Here is a 16881-nt window from a genome sequence, read left to right on the forward strand (position 1 = left end):
GACCCTGGAAGAGGCTTCCTGGAGAGGTGGTCGATGCCCCAAGCCTGTCGGTGTTGGAGAGGCATTTGGGCAATGCCCTTAATGCCCTGCTTTGACTTTTGGTCAGCCCTGAAGCGGTCAGGCAGTTGGACCAGATGGTCCTTGCAGTTCCCTTCCAGCTGAGCTATTCTATGTTCTATTCCTGCTTAAACTTCAAATGTAAAAAAGGGTTGTGTTCAGTTCGTTGATTGTAATTTTTCTTAGAGACGGGGAACTTTTGTAGTGCAAAGTGTGTAACTGCCGTGAAAGTTCCCAGTAGTCTTTTAGCATTAAATACTGCTGTGAAATTTGTAACCAAGAACCTATTTTAACTGGATAGAGGATGCTTACCTTCCCCAAAGCTCGCTGCTTTGTGGAGCTTTTAATGAATAGTGCATATGCTGTCTACAAGTACCTGAAAGGAGGGGGTAGCGAGGGGGGGTCGGTCTCTTCTCCCAGGTAATAAGCAATAGGATGAGAGGAACCGGCCTCACGTTGTGCCAGGAGAGGGTTAGATTGGAGATCAGGGACAATTTCTTCAAGCACTGGCACAGGCTGCCCAGGGCAGTGGTGGAGTCCCCATCCCTGGGGGGATTTAAAAGCCGTGTAGATGTGGTGCTGAGGGACATGGTTAGTGGTGGCCTTGGCCACCTTGGAAGGTCCTTCCCAACCCAAACGGTTCTGTGATCCTGTGGTTGTGCATTGATGTACCTGCAGGGTGAAGCTGCTGCCAGGGTGCGATGGCGGGGAGGGGAGGCTGGAGGGTAGATGTGCCTTGTCCCATTCGATACTTATTTTCTGTTGCTTGAACAACGTATACAAGAGCAGACTTAGTATCACTCTGCTCTTCCTGCTCCGTGTAACCCAGGTGGACGTTTCCAGGCTGTCTCCCCTGTCCTTCGGCGCCGCAGGGCCCGTGACAATCTGCTGTCTCATGCTGTGTGTGTGCTGCAAGCGTGGGTCTCCTGCTGTGCTGCAGACTGTGTTCTTTCCTGCCTGAGCTCAAGCCCTCTCTGCAGTTGTACCCATGCCCCTGCTTGCTCTCCTGGCACACACAAGGTGAGGCTGTAGCCTCTGCGAGGAGCTGAAGGTGAACTTTGAACAGGGGGATCTTGTCTCACGGCAGAGAAGCCTAGAGAAAGGACCCACAGCGTGAGGTGAGGGAGACACTGAGGCTGGCGGGCCCTCCAGCTTGGGCTTGCCTTGGTCCTTTTGGCTTTTCTCCCTGACAAAACCCTCTTTTCCTGCTGTCCCCATGTGACATCCCATGTTCTTCTTTCAGTCAGCATTCATGCATTATTTATTTTTCTTGTGTTGTCCAAGTATCTTCAGAATTATCCACTGTGCCTCCTGGGAACAGAAACTTCTTAACAGAGGTGGACTGCAGCGTCGCACTTGCCATTCATTTTCAGACTCCTGCCCCTGGCTGGTGTCAAACCTGAAACCCAGAGCTGGGACGCGGTGCCTGCTGTCCTGAGAGCTGCACACATCAATCAGGAAAGTGGCCCAAGTGTAATGGCAGGAAAACTTGTGCTCTGCTGCAGCAGAAACGTTTTCCTTTTCAGCCCACTATTACTGTGTTGGACGTGGCAGCTCGTGTTAGGGGGAGAGACGTAACCGCTCACAGCCTGAGGTGGTCCTGTGGTTTGTGGTGTGGTTAGTGGCTGTCTGTTGAAGGGATTTCCTTCTGTGCCTTTCCTGGGTAGGAAAACACTGTGTGATGTGTGATTGCATAGGCCAAGACTTTATTATAAATGCTTTGTTGATGTCTTTGTAACATGCTTGGTAAATAACCCGTTTAGTGCTGTTGGGTGAATCTGTATCTTCCTGTGGATGTGGGAATGAGCAGGTTCCCTTTTAGGGATGAGTATGAGGGTGTCTGTCCGGCTAAGAGAGAGCAGGGCCAGCAGGCTTGGGTGTGCTGGGCTCCCTCCCCTGCAGGCTCCGGGGGACGTGCCGGGAGCTGTGGTACAGCTCTTGCCCAGCGCGGCGTCGGTCCCTGACACAGACTTTGCGAGGATGTGAAGCCTGGCGCTTACAGGAGAAAGGAGAGATAATGGGGGAAGGGGCTCTGGTCTCTGCTTAAATTCCTCTGCCCGTTCCCTGAGGATACGTGGGGCTGCTCGAGACCAGCAGGAGAGCCCTGCGCCGTTCTTGAGCCCCTTGACTGGAGACTCGCCCGGGTGCTGGCGGGCTCCGTCCCGCGGGGACGGCAGCTGCAAGGGTTGGACTTCTTTCCTGCAGGTTCTAATGTCTTGGGGTGGCTGAAAGGTGGTGCTTGAGCTCTTGGTAGCCATCAACAACCTCCCTTGAGAAAGAAGCGGCCTCGTGGCTGTGCGAGTGTTGTTCTGTGCTTGACTGTGTCACTAACTTCTTTGCACGCTCAGCTGCTGGAGCCCTTTCTGCGTTACACCCCCCTTCAGCGGCTGCTGGGACGGAGAGGTTCATGTGTGCCTCATCCCTGGAGACAAACCCCCCGTAGGTGAGCGTGTCTGCGCACACAGTGGTTGCTGTGTTGATGGAGTCGTGTTTTCCCATCTCTGGTGTTTTCCGCTGTCAGGTGAGCTCGGTGGAAGGTGTGGTCCTTCGTGGCCTCCTTCGCTGGGGTGGGATGGTGAAGGTCCGTGTGGCCCTGGGGTCCAGGAGCAGCGTTTGAGGCACTGTGCCCTGTGCCTGTGGGTGTATCCAAGTTCAGTGTTCAGTCTTGCTGTTCATTGCACACCATCGCTGGAAGTTCAGCTAATTAATACCAGCAGCACCGCTGCCATTAGGTTTGTTCTCTTTTTCTCATGAAAGACCTTCCGTGCCGTTGGGGCCCGCGGTTCCCAGCCGTCCGGGGGGCCTTTGGTGGCTGAGTGCTGGATGTTACAGCTGAGTGTTGGTGCTGGGGCTTACAGAGGCTCTGGATCCACGGTAGCGCTGTCAGGTGTTAACGAAGGAGCTGTGGTTTATGAGGAGCTGGACGCAGAAAGACGTGAAATGAAACACTGGGTGTGCTGCATCTTTATTTTACCTCTTTGTTCTCTTTTCACTCCTAGTGGGAGTCTTAGTTTCACGAATCATTTTTCACCTGGAGCTGGTTGATGACTTTTGCACCTCTGGATTTACCTTTCTTCAAGGAGAGAGTGCAGGATTCTTGGAGAGAGAAAATGCCCAGAGCCCGAGTGATTGGACTCTGTGATGGTTGTGTCTAATTTCTCAGCCGCTGTTGTGACTGGAGGGAAACTCGCTGAGGCAGTAAAAGATAAGCACCAGTCTGCCTTTTCCTGCCACACGTGTGAGTTTCTGTGTGTGGGAAGGTGAGGCACCGTTCCTTGGACCGGTGGCGTTTGAGATGCTCCGAGCTTTGGGCTCTGCTGCTGGAGAGAGGACGGGTTGCAGAGATTCTCGAAGCAGACGTGCTAGGAGGGCTGCCAGCTTTCTGAGAGGCTTTGGCCGTGGACCTGCTTCTTTCCAGCTCGTGGAGACAACCAATGCCACGCTGTAGTTTGAGTGATTTTACTTGACCATTGGGAAGATCCTCAGAAGAGGGAGTACGTGCAGCCTTTGAACATGTTTATTGGCTCATCTTGGGGCTCCCTGGAAGGAGCTCACTGCTGGGCCGGCGGAGGGGAGGCTGATCGCCAGCTCTGCCCGTGGGTCCTGCTGCAGCAGGGCTGCACAGCAGATCCCGGCAGCCAGAGGCACTGCTGGAGCATGGCCAGCCAGAAGTGGGTGAGCACGGGTGGGAGCACGGTGCTTCCCCAGGCATCCCATGTTAACATGTGTGACGTGAACAGCCGTGTCTTGTTTCTAAGGGTCAGTGCTCAGGGAAAATCCCATGTCACGGGGGTCTCTAGTGCCTGTCTCCCAGGCCCTCTGTCTGCAAAATCTGGGCCCAAGACCCCTGTCCTGGTTTCACAGAATCACAGACTGGTTTGGGTTGGAAGGGACCTTAAAGCCCATCCAGTTCCACCCCCCTGCCACGGGCAGGGACACCTTCCACCAGACCAGGTTGCTCCAATCCCCATCCAACCTGGCCTTGAACACTGCCAGGGAGGGGGCAGCGACAGCTGCTCTGGGCAACCTGGGCCAGGCTCTCACCACCCTCACAGCAAAGAATTTCCTCCTCAGATCTCATCTCAATCTCCCCTCTTTCAGTTTAAAACCATTCCCCCTCGTAAAAAGCCCCTCTCCAGCTTTCCTGTAGCCCCTTCAGGCACTGGAAGGTGCTAGAAGGTCTCCCCGGAGCCTTCTCTTCTCCAGGCTGAACAGCCCCAGCTCTCTCAGCCTGTCTCCAGAGCAGAGGGGCTCCAGCCCTCTGAGCATCTTCGTGGCCTCCTCTGGACTCGCTCCAACAGCTCCATGTCCTTCTTCTGTTGGGCCCCAGAGCTGGAGGCAGGTGAAATCCCACCTGGGCAACTCAACAGGAGAAACCCCGCCAGAAATATTGCACAAGCCAAGCTGAGACGCTGTGTGAAGGCATACAGGACTTATAATAGGATGTCGGATACAGGCAATTTTGGGATGAAACAAGATTATTTGGGTACAATATTCAGGGGACGTTTGAGGGAAGGGCTGAAAGTGTGGAAAAAGGATCAAGACGAGTCGCTGAGTCCTGGGCCTGATCACCACCACCTGTGCTACCTTTTTGCTGAATTATTTGCCAGACTCTTTTCTGCACAAGCGTGCTCCTTGCTCCCTGTGCACGGGCACACGCGAGCACACCGACCTGCCAGCCAACTTCAGGCTGCCGCGGTTTAACCCCAGCTGGCAACGAAGCACTACACAGCCCCGCGCCCCTCCCTTGTGGGCTGAGATAAGAACAGTTTAATAATTGAAATAAAATATTATTATTAAGAATAACAGTGATAATAATGGTATGAAGATAACAAAAAGAGAGAGAAAGAAAACCCAAGGAAGAGGAGCGATGCACAGGGCAGTTGCCCACCACCCTGAGGAAGAAATTCTCTGCTGTGAGGGTGGTGAGACCCTGGCCCAGGTTGCCCAGAGCAGCTGTGGCTGCCCCCTCCCTGGCAGTGTTCAAGGCCAGGTTGGATGGGGCTGGGAGCAACCTGGTCTGGTGGAAGGTGTCCCTGCCCGTGGCAGGGGGTTGGAACTGGCTGGGCGTTAAGGTCCCTCCCAACCCAAACTGGTCTGTGAGTCTATGATTTCCTAATAGGGACGGTGACTTAATCGCTCACTGTTGCGGCCTTGGGAGCCCTTGGTTCTGTGTTTCATCCCTCAGGATTAGGCTGGCTGGGTTCCCCGCCCTGGTGTGGTTCTTCTGATCACTGACGGGGTTCTTGCTTCTATTTTGACTAGACCTTATCCAGATACCTTTCCACAGCAGTTTAAGGAAACTTTTTTTGCCTGTTAATTCAGGGAGACTCCTGCAGCTCTGCCTGGAGTTGAGTGAACAGCTGTTACAATGCAGAAGGTGGAAGAATACAACTTTTAAAATTGTGATTACAGTAGTAGCAAGAGTGAAGAGAAGATGTGTAATTACAAGACTCCCTTTCTGTACAGAAAATTAATATCTCATGAATATATGGGATTCTGCTCTGGCTTTGTCATGTTTAGGTGGCAGAGCCAGAGCTGCTCTGGCAGAACCACCGAATAAGCAGGTGAGCAGAACGGAAAGAAGGCTGAGCTGCTCTGCTGTGACATGTTCTTGCAATAAGGAGTGGGGGAAACTTGAGGCAGGTGGTGTATTGGGGCTGCTGTGTTTGGTGGGTACGAATGCACACGTTCCAGGTAGCTGGTTTGACCTCGGCTTGCAGCCATTTTTACTTCTGACATACATCCCATGGCAGTCAGCCTTACGGTTCAGTTTTTATATGTATATGTCACCATCAAGTACTTCCTCATCATTCCCTTTAAAATACGATGTTTGATCCCTTCATTGGCTGCTTTCTCACTCTTGTATTATCAGAAACATGAAATAATTTCTATTTGTATTCTGTGTGCCCTGAGTGGTTTTTCTGAGCCTATTCAAGACTTGTACTTACAGCAGTGTACCGATTTTTACGGCATTTTCTATTCCTTTCCTCGTAATTCCTAATATCGACCTTTTAACACCTCCTAAGACTCAGTGATGTTTTTCAGGGTTATCTGCAGTGACTTGCAGATCTCTCTGCCCAGTGAAGGCATCACAGAACAACAGACCGGGCTAGCGCAGGGTGAAAGTCGCTGACTTGGCGTTGATCCTGTCTGGTTTTCCCCTCCTCGTGGTGTTTTGCGTTACCGGCGCTCATCTGAGCTGACTGCCCTGGGTTCAGGGCTGAGAACCCCCTGAATCTCCCAGTCAGTTTAACTTCTGACTGTTCCCAGGGATATGAGCTCTCTGTGGTACGTCCTTGGTGTCATGTGTTTGATGAGGGTTTTGATAACAGTACAGGGGTGATGATAGTGCGGTAAATATAGAGGCACTGGTGGGTCACTGTCACCTTCCTGACAGACTTGGTTTTTATTTGTAGGATATTGGGTTTTCTTCCCCACTCTCTTCCTCATTTTGCTGTGCTGTTTCTGTTTCCCTTTGGGAGTTGGGGATGGGGAATCCATCGCCTCTTCCTGCTGCCATGGTTCAGCTCTGAGCCTGCACTCGCTCTGCCTGTTGGATCGCTCCTGTGTTGTGAAGCACCAGGTGAAGCCAAGCGTTTGTCCCTTTGGGCTCCTGGCAGGCACCTTCTGTGTCCGTTAGGTGATGGGGACGATGCCTGTCTCCTGGTGGGGTATCACGAGCCGTGCTTGTTCTGTTCAGAGCAGCTTGGCTCTTCTCATACTTTTTTTTAAGCTGCTGATCTACTGCCTGGAGGGTTTTCCAACACGGGTTTTCGGTGAAGCCCGTCCCGCAGCGCGTGTGGAGCCAGAGCTGTCAGGGTGCCATGGGAGGTACAAGTGAGGGCAAGCTCCACCTCATGGAAGACTTTAACTCTATTTAAATGGTCAGGATTTGCTTGTTGGGTTACACAGACGAGCTTATTGCCAGTGTATTTTATCGTGTTTCTTGCTCCAGCACGCAGCCGTCTGGAAGAACCAACTGTTGTGTTGGCGATGGCCAGATTTTCTTTGCCTTACGCTTTTGGTGCTGTATGAGTTGGTTTGTGTAGCCGTGGTAATAACAGATACCTCCCTTTCCTTGGGATTGTTATGTTACGCTAGTTATTTTGATTTTCTTCTTGAATTAACACCTTTTATGCACTTATAATTGCAAAGGCCAGTGCTGTCAGTTCAATGAAGACCCGAAGCAGGCTTGCTCCTCTGTTTTGTTGGATCCTTTTCCCCTTCGCCTGCAGTGGATCTTGTGTTCCTTGATCTTGGTGCGCTCCAGATTCGCTTCAAACCTCCGAGACAGCTGCTTTTGTTTCCTCTTCCAGTTGGTGAATAGGCTGCTCTTCTTTCAGCACAGTTCAAGGAGAAGTAGTGTTCCTCTGAGGTCCAGCTCCTCTCATCTCTAGGTACATTATCTCTGTTCTCAAGCTGCTGCCAAGCTGGCTGAGCAGAGCTTTGGTCTGTTTCTCTGGCCTAAACAAGTGCCCAGGGTAACTTTAACATATTTGTACTGCTCTTAACCAGATATTCAGCCCTTTGTAAGAGTTTGGCCTAATGTGCTGTCGTTCCTCATCCGTTTTCTTCAATGTGCACTTTCATTCTGTACTGATATTCTAATTATCATGGTTTTTTTTTCAATTTTTATTCAATTATTCAATTGAAATTCAATTTATTCAAATTATTCCATTTTTTTCCTGGATTGTAAATCATTGCTGTCACTCATGACTTAGACTGTATTTTTTTTTAATTGACAGATCATGTGAACAACACAACATCTCTCCAAAAGTCTGTGTTCTTTCAGTGACAGATATCCCAATGTTTGAGAGCTATGGAAAAAATATACCGTGGACAGTTGGAATAATCTGCCTAAGGGAAATACATCTTCCAGACTTCTTTCCCTTAGAGCCAAGTTATGCCTTGAAGTAACAGCAGTTAAATCTCTTTACCCCCCACTCGCCTTTAGTTACTTAAATTAACTGGAAATTCTTCTGGAGTTTCCTTACCTCTCGTTTACATGGACAAAGAGCCACATCAGTATTTCTGCTCTAAGTTTTTTGTGCTTGTGGAACCGCCTCCTCTGTCGTCCTTCAGAAATTCATGCTCAGCTGAGTTCAGTTAACTTCTTCCTTCATGGCTTAAAAGCTACCGAGTCTACACGGGCTTTCTGGGAAAGAAACGCTCCAGAGCAATACACTATCTGTGGGAACACGGGGTGTTGTGTTTGGGGCAGCCTTCTCTTGTCCTTTCATCAGCATAGTTCATGGGCAGCGTGTCGTCTTTGGTCTGGATCATAAAAGACCACTGAAAATTAAACAAGTTAAACCAATCAGTCTTAAGTGACTTGGCAGAGCTTGCAGGAAGTTAGGGCAAAGCGAGGAGAGAGCCTGCGTCATCTTCATGCACGTGGGTGCCCAGGTTGTGGGTGCTCTTCAGCGGGAGAACAGTGTTTCTGTTGTCTCCTCAGGGCACAGAATCACAGAATCAACCAGGTTGGAAGAGCCCTCTGGGATCATCGAGTCCAACCATTGCCCTGACACCACCATGGCAACTAGACCAGGGCACTAAGTGCCATGTCCAGGCTTTTCTTAAACCCCTCAGAGATGGTGACTCCACCACCTCCCTGGGCAGCCCCTTCCAATGGCTAATGACCCTTGCTGAGAAGAAATGCTTCCTAATGTCCAACCTGAACCTCCCCTGGCGAAATGGGTGTCCCAGGCTACGTGCGTTGCTGGTTGCACTCCTTGCCCTTCAGGGCAGGTACGGAAGGCAGCATCCTGAACGTGCCATTTTCATTTCCTCTCGCTCAGGCAGGTTTGTGGAGAAGTTGAAATTTATATTCCTACAACTGCTTCTGTTCACACTGGTGTTGACTGCCCCATCGCTTCTGCGCCGTGAGCTGTTGAGCTTGCGGCCATCATCCATCGCCAACAGCTGCTCAGAGGCAACGGTTGGCTGTGACCCTTGGGAAGGCACAGGGCAAGCGCCAGGACGTGCTTCCATGAGGGTTTAGGGACCCACTTGGCTGCGCATGGAGAGGGATGTGGAGCAGGGATTTGGCAACCTGAACCAAGGAGGAATTTGCTGTCGCCTCTTCAGTTGTCTGTCTGCATTTTCCCCCTTTACTCTTCTGCCCGAGATGTTGAATCTCCTCTGGAACTGAGAACTGCCATCAGTGATGTCAGGTGGGTTTGGTGTCTTGGGTCGTATCTGTGCCCTGGAATATTGCCTATGAGCCATGGAAATTACTTATGTTTGGTGAACTTGCCCAGAAGTGGAAGAAGATACGATAAATCCCCATCCACTGGCTGTGGTGTCAGGGCAGATGCCCTGTGCTGTGTCACTCCGTGTCATTACACATTGTATCAGGAGCTCAAGTTTAGCTTGTCAGTGTGACCTACAAGTTCTTCGTGGTACCCACCTCCTCAGCAGGGTTTATAAACACAAGCCTTAGGGGTTTTGCATTTCAGTGTGGTCAGCTGGGTGATTTGAGGTCTAGTGCACTGTCCAGTGGTAACTGCTTTCTTTCTCTTAGTGTTGTGTTATCAGTAGTTACTCCCTATAGTACAGTGATTAATTCATGGAAGTGGAAGATGAATCTGGGTTTGCTAGCCAAACGTCTGCATTGACTTTGACCTCAAGAGAAGAATTGAATCAGCTAAAAGTGAAGTGATTGTGGGTGTGTGGCCAGGTGATGGTGAACAGTGATGGTTGATGGTTGACAATTGGAAGGTAAATTGTACCCTCTCTCTTCTCTGAGCTCTTGGAGACAGGAATCCACTTCTATCACTGCACGTTGCCCGGTGCAGTGGGACTTCAACCGTGGCTGTAAGCTCTGCACACCTCTGAAACAGCCTGTGAAGGGCATCACAGAACAGTGAGGTGCTCTGGGTGTTGGGGGAAGGAACCCATGTAGTCTTTGCGTGCTGCTACATATCTGGGGCAAAACAATGTTGTGGTAAACGTTGCTGCTGGGAGTGTTGGTTATCTTGTATCTGTGCAGGTCTTTTAGCATCGAGTACTTCCCCAGCCCCAGCCATTCTCATGCTGGGCTTTAAACTCTTGCTCTCAGGTCCCCTCGCCTTTCCTCGTTGCTGCCTTAGTGCTCATCTGTGTCTTTAATACGAGGAGTGGGTGTGCGTGTGCTGGGTTAACTTCTGCAGTTACTAAATAAAGAAATGAGTGTAGCAGTTTCAGTTGTGGAATCCTTCCCTAAGGGTATTCCCCACGTGCAGCTTTCCCTTTGTTTCATAGAATCATGGAATCGTTTTAGTTGGGAAGAACCTTTAAGATCATCAGGTCCAACCGTTACCCCAGCACTGCCAAGGCCACCACTGACCCATGTCCCTCAGCACCACATCTACACGGCTTTTAAACCCCCCCAGGGATGGTGACTCCACCACTGCCCTGGGCAGCCTGTGCCAGCGCTTGACAACCCTTTTGGGGAAGAAATTGTCCCTGATCTCCAACCTAAACCTCCCCTGGCACAACTTGAGGCCGGTTCCTCTCGTCCCATCACTTGTTCCCTGGGAGAAGAGACCGACCCCCCTCGCTACACCCTCCTTTCAGGCAGTTGTAGAGAGCGAGAAGGTCTCCCCTCAGCCTCCTTTTCTCCAGGCTAAACCCCCCCAGGTCCCTCAGCCGCTCCCCATCACACTTGTGCTCCAGACCCTTCCCCAGCCCCGTTGCCCTTCTCTGGACTCGCTCCAGCACCTCAAGGTCTTTCTTGTCGTGAGGGGCCCAGAACTGCACCCAGGATTCGAGGTGCGGCCTCACCAGTACTGAGTCCAGGGGGACAATCCCTGCCCTAGTCCTGCTAACCACACTAGTGCTGGTACAAGCCAGGATGCTGGTGGCCTTCTTGGCCACCTGGGCACACTGCTGGCTCATATCCAGCCGCCATCGACCAACACCCCCAGGGCCTTTCCCACCAGGCACTTTCCAGCCGCTCTTCCCCCAGCCTCTAGCGGTGCGGGGGGTTGTTGTGCCCCAAGGGCAGGACCCGGCCCTTGCCCTTGTTGACCCTCACACAGTGGCCTCGGCCCATCAATCCAGCCTGCCCAGACCCCTCTGCAGAGCCTCCTGCCCTCCAGCACATCAACACTCCCACCCAACTCGGTGTCATCTGCGAACTCACTGAGGGTGCCCTCGATCCCCTCGTCCGGATCGTTGATAAAGATGTTGAACAGAACAAGGAGATCAGGTTGGTCAAGCAGGACCTGCCTTTCATAAACCCGTGCTGGCTGCGCCTGGTCACCTGGTTGTCCTGTGCGTGCCCCATGATGGCACTCAGGATGATCTGCTCCACAACCTTCCCTGGCACCAAGGTCAGACTGACAGGCCTGTGCTTCCCCGGATCCTCCTTCCAGCCCCTCTGGTAGATGGGTGTCACATTCTCTAACCACCAGTCCCCTGGGACCTCCCTGGTCAGCCAGGACTGCTGATACGTGATGGGAAGTGGCTCGGTGAGCGCTGCCGCCAGTTTCTCTCTGCTTGGATTGATTTCCTCTCACTTGAGTTTCGTGTTTCATCACCTTTCAGAAAATTCCCCCAGAAGGTTGTGTCTGAGTTCTTGAGACTTTTTTTGGATCCTTGTTTTATGGTTGGAGGGTTTTTTTGTGGTTAAGTGAACTACAGGTATCATAAAACATAAAATTTTATGTATTGTTGCCAAAAGGCAGTTTTTACTACAAAACAGCCTTTGTGCTGAAGATTGTCCCTCAAGTTTGCCCAGGGCTTGCTGCTTACACAGCCAACAACGCACTCACGTTTGGGTATGTCCCATTCCTGAAATGTGTGCACAACCCTGTCCTGGAATGCTCATTTATCTAAAAGTTAATGGCCAAGGTTGGTAATACTCGAGTGAAGGACGCGTGGTAACGATCTGGCCTTGCTGGCCTGGAACTCACGTCTGTCTCCGTCCTTCCCACACAGGTGAATCAGCGCAACGTCCCCGGGATCGACAGTGCCTACCTGGCCATGGACACAGAGGAAGGGGTGGAAGTTGTTTGGAACGAGGTTCAGTTTTCTGAGCGGAAGAACTTTAAGCTTCAGGAAGTAAGTTGATGGGTTTCCCAACGAGATGTGGGAGACACACCTTGCACCAGGGTGGGATTATAGATACCGGGGACCTCTCGTGTGGATTGTTGGTTGCATTTGGAGTGCTGTGCTGCTCAAACGTAGCAAATCAGCTTAAGCCTGGCCTACACAGAAAATACAATGGAGAACTGTTGGTGTGCTGTTTCCATGGGCTCCTGTGTTGATTTATTCTTGGTGATCAGACCATGCTCAGCTAAGGGGCGGTGCAGGGTGAAATCAGATGCTCTTTGTTCTTAGTGTAGGAGCTTGAAGTGTGCAGTGTTGTTTAGGGGCACCAAGACCCAAGAAGAAATGAAGATATGGGCTGATGTGATCTCTGATGTAACGTGTCTTTGTCTTTCTGATGTTTAGGAAAAAGTTAAAGCGGTGTTTGACAACTTAATTCAGCTGGAACATCTGAACATTGTGAAGTTTCACAAATACTGGGCTGATGTGAAGGAGAACAAGGCCAGGGTAAGTAAAGCAAACAGTCTGCTGGGTTTTCTCGCTGTATGTCCTGTAGGTAACTAATGAAGCAGAGGGTGATGTCTCCTCCTGCTCCTACAGGTGATCTTCATCACTGAATATATGTCTTCAGGGAGCTTGAAACAGTTCCTGAAGAAGACAAAGAAAAACCACAAAACTATGAATGAAAAGGTAACTCTTTCATGTGTGCCTGTACTCACTGAGTGCCAGCAGCCTCTGGGAAGCTCTTTGAGCAGAGGGTCCTGGTGAGAAGGCAGCCTGGTGATAACATGTGGCTGCAATTCCTTTTCATTGCTGTGAACTAATTTAGTTGTGGGTTCTCTTGGACAGCTTCTGTGCTGTTTGCTTTGTTTCCAGCACTTCTGCATGTTCCTCTGCCTTAAATGATTTTTATCCTTTTTGCTCCCGTGTCTGTAGGCCTGGAAGCGATGGTGTACCCAGATCCTCTCTGCTCTCAGGTATGTGAGTTCCTGATCTCGTGGCCTAGCCATCTGTTTGTGTAGCCTCTCTCGTGCTGGAATATTAAAAGCTATAAACATACGTGCTGCCAAAAGTGAGCAAGCTTCATGGAATGGAGCCTGGAGAGCACTTTCAGTCACCTGGCCTGATCCTTATCCCAGTCGCAATCTGCAGAGTGTCAACTGCGCTTTCCATAACAATCCCAGTCTTCAGCTGGACAATGTTGAAGCCTCCAAAATAGAGAAACACGTGCAATGTCTCTACCTGGGCCAGAGTTGGTGTGTAGCTACTAACAGCCTTGGAAAAACAACCACCCAGATGTCAGAGCACGACTCCCACTCCGCAGAGAAAATTCGGTTGCCATTTGGCTAGATACAGCTGTGAACAGTTGGGGTTCTGATGAGCCTTTGGGAGCTGACAGTCCTTATTCGTGCTGGCCACTGACATAAAATGGTGCAGAGTGAGGTGCAAAACCAGGCAGCCTCAAACGTAGCTGGGCCCCAGCACTGCAGAGCGTTCTCTGTGCCTGCTGGAAAGTGTGACCAGTGATGGCTGTGCAGCACGGGTGCCTTTGTGATGCCCTGTGAGCAGGGCTGGAGTAAGGCTCTGCTGTTTTTGGTATAAAATTGGAACCCTTTTAGCACCCACCTAGCAGTATTGGGGTGGATGAGGCAGTTTCTTTGCCCCTGGTACCCTGGGTTTCTCGGGATCTGGTCAGAGAAATCTTTCTTTTTTCCCCATGTTCTGGAGATTTTTGTTAGAGGCAATTGCTTAATATTCTGATTCTCTCCTAGCCTAGAGGCTGGTGTACAGTCACCTAATTGTACCTCCCTGCTATTGTAAACCCCTGACGTGTGCCCTTTGCCCTCCTGTTCTCTTCTGATGTTGCTTGAGAAAGGGAAGGGGTGAGGGGAGGGATTCCTGTCCGCAGCCTCGGTAGTCTCCTGACCAGTGCTCTGTTCTGAATCTCCAGCTACCTCCACTCCTGTGATCCCCCAATCATCCATGGTAACCTGACCTGTGACACCATCTTCATTCAGCACAACGGACTGATCAAAATTGGGTCAGGTAAGGCTCCTCGGAGGTGACCCTTGCTGCTCAAACAGAAAAAGGCATCTGATCCTTTAAAGGTTATCTGGCACGACAGGCACGTGTGTACACGTGTTCCTCCACATCAGTTGTGCCAGAGATTGGCAGTGGAATTCACTTTTGGCTGGACCACCTTCGGGCGCAGGAAGGACTGACACCAGATACTGTTTCCCTTGTTAGCCCCTTCCTCAGTTTTTGATCTCAAGGGACTGACCCGAGAAATGGTGCTGAAGCTTTCAGGTTTTGTCTGCACGTTGTCCTTGGATTCACCTGCTCTGCGGTCTGTTTTGTGTTAACACACCCAGGGTTCTCTTCCCAGTGCTGCGAAGCTTTGAGAGCTGTCTGGAGAGCTGTGTCCGCTGAGGCCACAGGGGTGCTTCTTGTAGCAACCAACATTTGTAATCAAGCTTACAAGCTCTGTCTGCAGCAAGCTGCTTGTCTTGGCATCCTCATCCAGCATCACTCGCTGTGGCCTGGACCTTGGTGCCAGTTTGCCTCGGGCCTGTTTGGCAAAGACGTGCCCTGTCCAGGCAGCCACCCTGTGCTGAGATGTTTTATTTCACAAGAAAGAAGTGACTTTTCTGGCAGGGCAGCACATCCTCACTCTTTTTTTTCACCTTTGCTATTCCTGTGTCTCTGAAAATCTGCCTGCAGTCAGGGTGCGTTGCGTTGTGCCTTGACGTAGCTTTTCAAGCAGCAGCTTTGCAATCTGTTGTCCAACCTCTGTGAGTATCCTCAGACCTGAGGAGCGTGCACTCGCTGTCCTGCAGGCCTTCATCTGTGTGAATGCTTGGTTTGATGTTGACAGCGTGCAGGAAAGAATGCTCTGCTTTGCCTGTTGTCTAAAAACAGTCTCTCTTCATAAACTGCAGACCTCTGTGGCTTTTCCTGCCATCAAAGAACTCTTGTGTTGTCTCTTTGTTCCAGAATTGGGGTCCTTGTTCTCTATAACAAACCTCTGATACGGGCTTGTACCCGGGGAGACCGGGTCATGGGAAAGGAACGCTCAGATCTCTGTCTGCCTGGAAACTGGGCCACTTGCTCTTCCCACAGGCTGATGGTATCACGGGGTTCACTTTATTATCTTTCCCTGGCTTTGTCCAGTGGGAGAAATTCCCAGGAGTTGTGTACGTGTGATATGTGTGTGCTGGCAAACACAGCTGGCTCCCTGGCATCCCGTTCAGGCCACTCATGGGAAGGCCGTTGTAGACTCGAGGACGTAGGAGATCCTTCTCTTTCTAGTTTAGTTTAAAAGTATCCTACAGCAGCGATCTTTGATTGGTGGCCATCACTCTGTAAGAACAAGCCACTGGAGGCTGGTCTCTGGAGCCATGGCTTTTCACCAGAGGGAGGTTCTGCAGATCTGCAAACAGGACATTCTCGGGCGCATTCGGGCTCCCAGTGGTGCCCTTCAGAGGCTCCCTAGAAGAAGGGTGGCTCTTTGAGCAGTCGCCTCAACAGAGTTTCACCTTTGCCTCCTCCCTCCAGTTCTAGAGAGCTCTGCTGCTATTAGGTGTGGAGGGAGGGACAGAGACAGTGAGGCTGCTGTGCTCTGTCAGAGGGTAGCGGGTGTCTGTGTGGTGACAGCTGTGTCCTCAGCAAGGAGAGGACACGTGCGGGGAGCGTGGCTGTGCAGGAGCAGAGCTTAATTGCAGCTGCTCCTGAGCAAACTTGCTTCTACTCCACAGTTGTAGGCTGCCTTGCTGCCCTTGTGTTCAGAAGCGAAGTGATTTATCTGGGAGATCCTGGTCCTTTCCTAAATAAAAACGTGAGTGCAAGTGGACTTGTGGTCAGGAGAGGAGTCCTCCAGATGTGAAGGCTGTGGCTCCAGCGCAGGCTGGAACTGGAGCTGCCAACGTTGCAGAGTGTGTTCTCATTCCGTCAGTGCCCACCCAGCCAGGACAGTCAGCAGTGCCTCACCAGCACTGCTGGCTGTGTTGGAGCTGAGCTTCTCTGGCACTGCTGGCTGTGTTGGAGCTGAGCTTCTCTGGCACTGCTGGCTGTGTTGGAGCTGAGCTTCTCTGGCACTGCTGGCTGGGCAGCAGCCAGACAGGCGGTTTTCACATTCCAGCCCTACAGTGACAGTCGCTCTGGGGTCACTGACAGGGTTAGGCCCACGTTTGTTGCTTCATGTGGTTACTCCTTACAGCTGGCTGGTATCTGAAAGCTTCCCTGTGTTTCCTTAAGAGCAGCGGGGCAGTAATTCCCGTGGATTTAAGGGGGACAGTGATTCAGTGCACTGTGATCTCTTTGGTCCTGTCTCTGTCCCCAGCACCATTCTGGGCCACGCTCCTGAAAGCTCCTTTTCCCTCTAAGCAAGAGAGAACAAACACCTGCTGAACGTGGGGCAAAAATCTGGGGACAGGAAGGTGCCAGTGTGCTCTGCAGAGCATCCCTCTGTCTGCTGGGTGAGGAGGCACTAGGAGAGCGGTGCCTGCGACTTGTGTCACATCGGAGGTGGCTGGTGCTTGTTCCTGGGACACTGGTGGGGTGTGGGAGCAGCTGCTCTGCCTGTCAGCGCTCGCTGCTCCTTCAGGCTGCAGAAGCACCTGCAGTAGCAGGACTGACCACTGGTTTTCTGCATGTAATTAATACATTCTGCATGTAATTCTGGATCAGCCACCTGTGCACTGCAGGAAGGAAAGAGATTAATTTAGTCGTGGGGTGTTGCTGTTGCATTGAGTTTTGGGAAGAGGGATGAAACCTCTGTATGCTGGGGGT

At 51.3% G+C, this 16881-nt stretch overlaps 1 protein-coding gene across 1 annotated transcript in view; it reads left to right on the forward strand.

Annotated features, from left to right (window-relative positions):
* Nucleotides 1–16881, forward strand: part of NRBP1 (nuclear receptor binding protein 1) — a 35119-nt gene that overhangs the window by 3891 nt on the left and 14347 nt on the right. The window contains exons 3-7 of the mRNA XM_068408216.1: nucleotides 11983–12105; nucleotides 12499–12600; nucleotides 12694–12783; nucleotides 13030–13070; nucleotides 14045–14139. Of these exons, the coding sequence (XP_068264317.1) occupies nucleotides 11983–12105; nucleotides 12499–12600; nucleotides 12694–12783; nucleotides 13030–13070; nucleotides 14045–14139 (451 nt within the window). The remainder of the gene's footprint in view (nucleotides 1–11982; nucleotides 12106–12498; nucleotides 12601–12693; nucleotides 12784–13029; nucleotides 13071–14044; nucleotides 14140–16881) is intronic.

The sequence above is a fragment of the Nyctibius grandis genome, chromosome 1 (genome assembly GCF_013368605.1).
Source record: "Nyctibius grandis isolate bNycGra1 chromosome 1, bNycGra1.pri, whole genome shotgun sequence".
Lineage (NCBI taxonomy): Eukaryota > Metazoa > Chordata > Aves > Nyctibiiformes > Nyctibiidae > Nyctibius > Nyctibius grandis.